This window comes from Perognathus longimembris, chromosome 9, assembly GCF_023159225.1.
Source record: "Perognathus longimembris pacificus isolate PPM17 chromosome 9, ASM2315922v1, whole genome shotgun sequence".
NCBI classification, from domain to species: Eukaryota; Metazoa; Chordata; class Mammalia; order Rodentia; family Heteromyidae; genus Perognathus; species Perognathus longimembris.
The window spans coordinates 48,829,355-48,838,770 of NC_063169.1; the positions used below are offsets into that span (position 1 = coordinate 48,829,355).

At 40.6% G+C, this 9,416-nt stretch overlaps 1 protein-coding gene across 1 annotated transcript in view; it reads right to left on the reverse strand.

Moving 5' to 3' along the window:
• The window catches only part of Arhgap18 (Rho GTPase activating protein 18), a 129,330-nt gene extending 120,200 nt beyond the window's left edge, over positions 1 to 9,130 (reverse strand). Inside the window, exon 1 of the mRNA XM_048354063.1 lies at positions 8,952 to 9,130. Within this exon, the coding sequence (XP_048210020.1) occupies positions 8,952 to 9,064 (113 nt within the window). The 5' untranslated portion in view covers positions 9,065 to 9,130. The remainder of the gene's footprint in view (positions 1 to 8,951) is intronic.
• Positions 9,131 to 9,416: the final 286 nt, after the last annotated feature.

Below are 9,416 nucleotides of genomic sequence, written 5' to 3' on the forward strand. Positions count from 1 at the left end.
TGGCAAGAGAAAGAGAGGGAGGAAGAGAGAGAGAGAGACAGAGAGAGAGACAGAAAGACAGAGAGAGACAAAGAGAGACAGAGACAGAGACAGAGAGAGAAAACTGAGAGGGAGATAAAAAGTACTGAATAATAACCTCCAGCTTAGTGGTGAAGATTTTGAAATTAAAAGGTTTATTTCTAAGTCTATTACTAGGAATGAAGAACATACTTTCCCACAGCAACAATACTGCAAGTAAGTGTCATTTTGAATGTCCTGACTAAAAAAGTATAATTGCTTAATCCCTAACATGGCAGAATTGGGGAATTTGTAGCTTCATGGAATTGAAAGATGACTGACTCTATGCTGTTTTCCACATGAAGGCATTTCCAAATGAAGGCATTTTCCTCCACTATAGAAAATGCCTTCATCTCCACCCTTTGTATAGGATACCCATTTCATTCTCTCTTCCTGTAGTTACTTCCATTTCCACAAAAGTGGTGTCCAGTCAGAAAACAATCATCCTTATCTGTGAACCATATGTAAACAGGAGCTAGAAGAGATATAGCAACCCACCAGGCAATTACAGCATGAGATATGAGAAGAGCTGGCTGGGAAGGAGACAGTTTCCAAACATACATCCAAATGTGCAACAGACATGTAAGGCACTGTGTATGCCAAAGACAAAGAGGAAAATCTAACAGTACAATTTCCCACATTTTGCACTAGATGGGAAAGGAAAGGGGGAGGGAGATCAAGAGGAATTAAGTATGGGGGCAGTATGTCCCCCCAGACCTGTACTATGGCTATCACACCCCCCACACAATTAGCTCTCTTCCATGAAGCTTTGCTTCTGAGATCAACAATTGAATTCATAAAGTATGCAAGATATATTTTAAAGGCAAAAATGAATACTAGGATTTCTCTTTCTCAATGACTCTGACCATATTAAAAATCACTAGAACACTTCCTTGTTTACTAATAGTATCATAAGACTTATAAATTAACACGCTCTAAAACTAAAATATAAAAGCTCTTCAAAATAGTCTTCTGAGTCTGAGTTCCATACATTGAAGTCTCTCTTTTGTTACATTTTTGGCATTCTTTCAAGTTATTAAAATAATCTGAGATACATAATTCACTCCAAAATAATTTTTTAAATAAAACATATATGTAATAAAGAAAGCATTCACTTTCCAAACTATGTAATTAATTTCACAAATGCTTTCATCATTATTTTCAGGTTAATTCACTGGCAGTTAACAGCTCTTGCCTTTTTATCAGGATGGAAAGCCTGCTTTACTTTGTGTCAAGTACTCTTCTCTGAATGTTACATATGGTAAATAAAACCTCATAATAACTCTTGAGTTAGGTACTGCTATCACCAGGATTCAGAAGGAAAAAAATATTGAAGCCCTGAAACACTCAGTATCTTGTCTATAATCACGCTGTGGAACGATGATTAACTCAAGTAATTAGTTCCAAAAGCTACGTGGACACTATCCCTCCTCCCTCTCATACAGACTCAAGGTTCTACTAATGGCTCAGAGTGAAACTAGAAAAGCTTTAAGTGTACAGATACACATCTTCCACACACACAAAAGAAAAATCACAGCCATGTTCCCCCCACCATAAATTTATAACTGAGTATAAATACCAAAAAACAAAATACAGATTGAACTACACAGTTCATATAACTCAGGCTGGGTAAAACATCTGGAGAAAATTTAAGAAATTGTACTGAAAATGATTTAGTAATAATGCACTTCCTCTATTCTTTCCCAGTTTTATAATTAACCTAGTGGAAGAAAGAGAACATGATTCTCGCTGACTTCACAGATGAGGAAAGAGATAAATGCATGATGTCCTAAACATGCTAGCAAGTGATGCCACCACCTTCCCTCAGGAATCTGTTCTTCCCACAGCACCTGCTGCCTAGAAACAACCCAGAGGGGCTAATCTTGCTACCTTGGGTCTACCATGCCCTGATCCAATCCACTTTTTGAAATGTGAGATAAAGTAATGAGTCAGATGTTCAAGGAACACCCATGAACAGCCACCATGCTCAGGCAGAAGAGATGGGATTGGAGAGTCTATGGACAGAAAATAAAATCTTGAAAAGAAAGAAAGTTATGGACCAAATAATACCACCTAACCAGTCACTGAGGGCAGAAGAGAGACCTCCTTTCCCTAGGATTCAAATTCTGAAGATAAGCCCCAGTTCTCTAAAAGAAATGTTAAGTGTTCTTTCCAGCCAAAAACCAACTAGCAAACGCAAACGTGAAAGAGATGAGGCTTCCTGCTCTTTCTGGGAAAAAAGAAAAAGAAAAATTTGGCCAGTTTACAGTGAAAAACTCAGAAATTGGAAGGACAGGTCTTCAGAAAGATCCACACATCTTTTCTGTTTCTTCCGCTCTCATCCTCTTTGACCTCTCGACTTGTATCTACTCTCTCAAATATTAAGTCATCTTCTACTCCATCTCCTCTAGGATCTCCTCATAAGGAAAAGCCTATGACATATCACAGAGAGAAACTGTTGTAGCAAACCATCACACTGAAAGTATGGATATGAAATAAAAGGTATGGACCAGGAGAGTCAATGAGAGGAGAGTTCAAGTGAGGATGGCCATCATGCTTATCCTACCACACCTTCCCTCTTCCCCCAAACAATTGGGTGGGCACCCCACTATCAAGCACTATCACCATGCTCCAAGGACCAGAGTTCCAAAACCACACAGCAACAGCCCCGCAAGGAGAGAGGACTCTACAGAAGAGATAAGTCAAGACAAGGCAGGGGAGAGAAGGCAACAGGTAGAAGTGAGATTTTATTCATGAGCAAGAAACCTGGGAACATTCACAACCACATGTAGCAACCTTGGTCTCTAGGATGCTGTTTTCTTCCATGTGAATGGCACTGATATTTACAACTAGTAGGGGTATTAAAAAATAAGAAAAAATTCCTACATTCTGGTGGTCAGTCTAACTATGAAAATGATTTAAGCCTAGCTGCCATGGAGTCCAGCAAAAATCATGGTTATCATAGTAAATGCATCAACTGTTGAGACTTCATTTTGCTTTAACTACTATTACTACTACTACCAACAGAACCTGACATCCAAGAAGAGCAATAATAAATCTTTACATAAAAGCAAGCCTCACTCAGAGAAAAGAATGACTATGCACTTGCACAGTGAATGAAAGAAGAAACATGAAGTGGAAACCAAGAGAAATTTAGCAGATTTTGCGGTTGCAGAGTAGGTAATCTGCAAGGCATAAATTAATAATTTGCAAGAGATAAATTAATAAGTTCTATAAAGTAAACTTTTGTTTGGTTGTTGGTTTTGAGAATTGAATTCAGGACCGAGGCTCTGTCCTTGAGCTCTTTTGCTAAAGGCTAACACTCTACCTCTGAGCCACAGTGCCACTTCTAGTTTTCTGGTGGTTAATTGGAGATGAGTCTCACAGACTTTCCTGCCCAGGTGGTATTTGATGAGCCACCATTGCCTAGCTTAAAGTAAACCTTAAGTAGACCCACAAAAATCACAGACCTCCTAAATAAGGACAATTCAGAAACAAAGGAACATCAGCAGGGACAATTATTTGATATAGGATTGCCATCAGATACCCCTGCCATCAGAAAATCCTGCAGATTCTGCCTTACTAAGAGTTCCCTGCTCACTCCCTGTATTTCCCTAGTGCCTGAGACTGTGGCCCTTTAACACTTGTGTGGTGTTGCTGTTTCTACAATTTACAATCAATACTGCACCAGAGGAAACTTTGGAAATTAAAATCTGCTCTATTCTTTCACAAAACCCTCCCTAATCAATGTATTTTTTTCTTGCTTTAAGCTCAAACTAAGGTACCAAAACATTCTACAAGGTCATATTGCTTGTTTGCCCCACCTGTGCCTCCACACAAGGGTCTCTGCTCCTCTGGATGTTGGGTTCAGAGTTTCCTCTAGGCTCATGACTCCTATACTCCCTACCTCCTAAAACCTTGATAGCTCTGCCTCCTAGCTACCTACAGGGCTTGTGCCTCACATCCTTTTTTTTTTTTTTAAACTCAGGACACACACCAATGTTACTCTTTGTTGTAGCTCCAATATGAAATATCCTCCACAAACTCTTGTGTGGAAGGCTAGTCTTGATTCTTACCTTTATTACTAACTTGGGAGGTGAAGAAAACTTTCAAGAGACAGGGCCTAGTTAGATGAAGTAGGTTACATGGGGGTAACCAAGCAACCCAGTTGTATCTAGTCCTGGGCCACCTCTGTTGAGCTCTCTCTGCTTCCTCTGCAACCTGGCTCCAGAGGTCAAGGTTGCTCAACCTCACCTTAGGCCTAAAGCCATGGGACCAAGGAATCATGAACTGAAACAAGTGGAATGGCCGAAACAACGAGCCCAAATCAATCTTTCCTCCATTAGATTGTTTTGTGAAAAGGTAATTAATACAATTCTGTTTCCCATTATAACATCAGCACCTGGGTAATTGTCTGACACTTAGTATAAACCCAGGGATTATATACAGAAAAATCAAATGTTTGAATGGATTTGTTTTTCCTTTGGTGCCAGTCTTGGGGCTTGAACTCCGGGCCTGGCTACTCTCCCTGAGCTTTTTTGCTCCAGACTAACACTCTACCACTTGAGCCACAGCTCCACTTCTGGGCTTTCTTTTTTGTGTTGTTTGGGTTTTTGTTTTGTTTTGGTTTTTTGGTATTTAATTGGAGATAAGAGTCTCACAAGCTTTACTGTCCAGGCTGACTTCAAACCACAATCCTTGCGTCTCAGTCTTTTGAGTAGCTAGGATTATAAATGTGAGCCACTGGCACCTGAATGGCCTGAATATTTTTATAGATCAAGAGCTGAGGGGGACTTGGATAGTGTGGAACTACACTAAGCGTAGAAGATCCAGCCTTCTACTGTTTGAGATACGTATTGTGAAAAAGGAAACTTTTGGAGACAGGAGGAAGTCCAAGCTGCCAAAATAAAGAAGATCCATTCACATTCCATCTTACCATATGCTTCCTAATGCTTGTCAGTGTTTGCAAACCGAAATGCCTATCAGTGATTCAAGGTAAGACTTTTATAGGCAACTGTCCCTAGTTCAACTCATAAAAGGTAGAAAATTTAAAAAAAAAAATACAGATCAAAAGAAATTTCTGAAGTCTTTCAGACTTTGAAAGGTCTTTGACATTATGCTTCAATTTTCAAAAATATCATTCTTAAGTTCATACATCATGTTTCTTAACACATGACATATGAGAGAGACAGAAATGCTCTGAACTGAGGACATCGAAGGCTCCACCTGTGGCAAAGTATAACAATCTGTCATTTTCTTTAGCTAGAGCAATGGGAAGTTGTAATGAACTATGAACAAGACACTGTCCGAAGAGTGTTACGTGGACCATCCTAATGAGGTAAGTGCCATGATGAAGTTCAGTAAGAGTCCTAGAGTACACTGCTAATGACTGAGAGACATAGGATGTGAATTCAGGCAGGTTGTTCTGAGTCCTGGGCTTCAAGTTGATGCCACACAGTGCAATTGCAGTCCCTTCCTGGTTTTTCTACCTAACACCAATGGCAAATGGAATTAAAAAGATCTTACATAACGAATCTCGCACAGTTCTTTAGGTAAAATGTACAAATATAGAATTATTCAAGGGGCTGGGAATATGGCCTAGTGGCAAGAGTGCTTGCCTCGTATACATGAGGCCCTGGGTTCAATTCCCCAGCACCACATATACAGAAAATGGCCAGAAGTGGCGCTGTGGCTCAAGTGGCAGAGTGCTAGCCTTGAGCAAAAAAGAAGCCAGGGACAGTGCTCAGGCCCTGAGTTCACGGCCCAGGACTGGCCAAAAAAAAAAAAATAGAATTATTCAAGAACTAAAAATTCCAATAAGCAAATATCACTGATATTAGTGTTAAGATAGGAAAAAAATTACAAAGCAAAGAAAACAGTTTTCTTAAGATGATGATAAAGTCGAGAATGGTTAAAAATAGACTACTGTATTCTTTTAAAAACTGTCTTTTTTTCTAATGTAAATACTGTGAAGCTTGCTTGAAAAAGAGTAAAGTCTTATAAATAAATATAGCCACACACAAAAAGTGGTTTTCTTTGGAAACACTGGACTGTGCAAGCAGGCCAGAACAACTAATGCTAACATACGTCTTCAAATTCTGATGCTTTGTGGATAAAACATTACCCACCCACATACTTCCACAAAAATAAAAATAAGATTCTGCAAGCAGTTGGGAGGCCCTAACCAGAAGTGTGAGGAACTTTTTAATCTGGCATCCAGTGAATGTGTTCTGATAAGGAGAAGTAGTGAAATGGAAAGAATTTTAGACCAATAGGTTTTTAATAATTATTTAGTAATTCCTCGGAAGACTAGAACAATTTTTTTAAAAAATTTTCTAAGTGTTGAAAATGAGCTGTATGTGGGGACAAGAAGGAAAATCTGGGAGAGAGCAAGGGAAAGAATGACATTGTCCAAAAAGAAATGTACTGTTTACCAGACTTACATAACTCCTCTGTACATCACCTTTATAAGAACAATTTAAAATTTTTAAATTTAATTTTTTAAGAAAAATTTTGTAAGGCTAAAAGAAAAACCCAAACATTTTCTATAAATATCCTTAATTGTGTATATAACCCTTACTTTTTAAATAGCATTAAATATGTGTGAGCTTATCTTACTGAATCAAATGTTTAATCAAAATACAGATAATTTGGAAGAGATTTAGTTTGTGATAAACAAGGTCAGAATAGTGTGCTATCTCTAGCAACTTTTTAAATAATCAGGAGGGAATGCAAAATCTAGTTTAGCCTCTTTTTAGGAGTTTTTTTTTTTCCTTGTTTTCCTCAAAGAGCTTTATAAAACAGGTTCCTTAGATTAGCTTCCTAATGCTTAAATGACCAGCCAATCAACCCAACCAGAGCCAAAGGCCTGCAAATTCTCTGTCATCATCATCTGTAGGGGTTGTTACTGACCCATCAACCCCATACAGGCTAAGGCCTGTATGTCAACTTTCTAGGCTAAATGATGGACTTCCCAAAGTTGCATTCCATTTATCTGGTAAAATTATTCTATGTCTAACAATAAAAAATAGTGAAGACTCTCATCTCTCCTCCATGCCTTTACTCCCATCCCTCATATCATGCTCCCTTCTTCTCCAACCAACAAAAGTAACTAGCCCCAGCATAGGCATAATCCTATGTTGATTAGGGCCTAGCAATATGGCAATCAGCAAGAGAGCCTGTGGGAGCCAACCTGAAGCTATGGCCCCAAGTGAGCAATCCCCTCACTTCACGGACCGCTGCCCACTTTTACCCTTCAGTGCCTCTAGGTTCTGTTCCAGCAATAGCTGTTCCATTCCTTCCTTTGTTTGCTGAACCTATTCAAGTACAAACTACCCACAACAAACTATAACCTATAATTGCAGGCAAAAGATTAGAACTATAGACCTTGCCATAACCCAAGGATCCCCAGCACTTTGAGTTCTTACAGTGAAATGAAAGAGTGTATTCCAGGATCCTTGACTCTTGTCCACTCTCACAACCAGTGTCTAATATCTTTGGGCCAGCCCTGCCTAAAGTCACTAAAGAACCGACTGAGTTTGCACAATACTGACTGGCAATGTGAAAGCCAAGTGATGACTGGTATAGAAATGCTTTCTGCTGAGAAATTGCTAATGTATTACTGTACTCCAGGAAAAAAATAAATGGATGAAAACAATTTATGATTTTCACAGAAAATACTTTAAACAGAACATAAAACGGTAAGACATGTCAAGCAGAAGCAGGCAGTCCCCTTTGATTTTTGGAAAGGAATTCATACAGTGGAATATTCTGTGGATAACTTATAAGAAAAAAGTTCTGATCAGTGTAGGTCCAACTCGGAGTATTACTGCCATTCCTTTGGGGCTCTTTTTTTTTTTTCCCAGTTTTTTGTTTTGTTTTGTTTTTCCCACGCTCCATATTTGAGGATTTGAAAACAAATGAAAAGCAGCATTATTTCAGCTTCAGGAATAGGCATAAGTCATATAAGAACAAAGGAAGTTCTATTATCACATTAAGCATCAAGGAGGAAATGGACTTATGAACAAGTCATTCAGCCTTCCAAGATGAGGTTAGCATTTGCTCTTTGCAATCTTCCAGGCCAATATTTACAATTTATATCTAAGACTAGAGGTTTAAAAATAAAAAAATTCAGCTAGTAAGAAGGTCATTAAGGGGAGAAAGGTGAAAAAAAAAACCCTCTCTTGGACAACAGAACAAAGTACAGGAATAGGGAGAAAGGTCATCAGCACCTCAGCAGTCTATAGAAGAACATTTGCCCGGTCTGCCTATAAAGCGATTTAACATTAACCACATTTCACTCCTCTGGCAGACTACTATCTCCGGATAGAAACTCCTTTTAGAAAGCTCAAGGGGAGGGGACAAGGGAAAAAAAAGTCACATACACAGAAAGAATGTGAAGCATACTGCCACAGGCCAGTGTCTTGGGCGTTTTGCCCAGGAGGTCTACTTTCAGAGAGAAGGGGGGAGGGAGGGGAGCACTCTGACAACAAAAGCAGAAAAAGTCCTGGCAGACTTTCCCAGCTAACAGTTCCAGTAGAGGAACCCGGTGGAGCCCATTCACAATTCCACATCCGTGGAAGCCTTGCAAGCACAGTCACTGGACCTCGCAGCACCTAGCAAATGCACCTGCTAAGCCAGTGGTCTGCTGGCCAGAAATTCACAAATAACATCCCCAGCTCCTCCCAGTGCTTCTTCGTGGTAATCATAGGTTCTTTCAGACTTAGAGGAGGTGAACATTATCCCTCAAACCATACCAGTCACCTCTGCTTCTGCCCGAGGTTAGGTCCAGGTGCACAAGCGATTAATCACCTCTCCCTCCCCCCTCCACCAACTTCCCTGTCACAGGTAAGAGGTTTTGCTTTGTGTTCTGGCTTGCAGAGGCCAGGACTTACCTCGAGGAGACTTCCTCCCCTCCCTTTGCATGGCTGTCCCCCACGGCCTGGTCCTTGCCGCTGGGGTGATAGGCAGTTAGCACAACACCCTGAGAATTGGAGAGCCAGCTCATGGTGAGAGAAGGGGCATAATTTCTGCGATCCTGACCCAGAGGGGAATGAAGTTCCTGTCTCGCCTGGCAACTTGCTCATTAGCATGGGCCAGCCACGCCCCCCCGCCGCAGCTGGCGATTCGCACGGGGAGGGGCGGGGTCTCTCCGGGCCAAGGCTTCCTGCCTCTCCAGCCTGAGCTGTGACTCAAAGCAGTCTGTGCACACACCCCCGGGCCATCCTAGTCCCCACAATTTCAGGGCAGGGGACCCTGTGGGTGGTTGGCCCTGCCCTCTCAGTATTCTGATCAAACTGCCTGGGTACACACTCATCCTCTGGATGGAAGGACTAGAATGTTGGCTAAGGAACAATGCG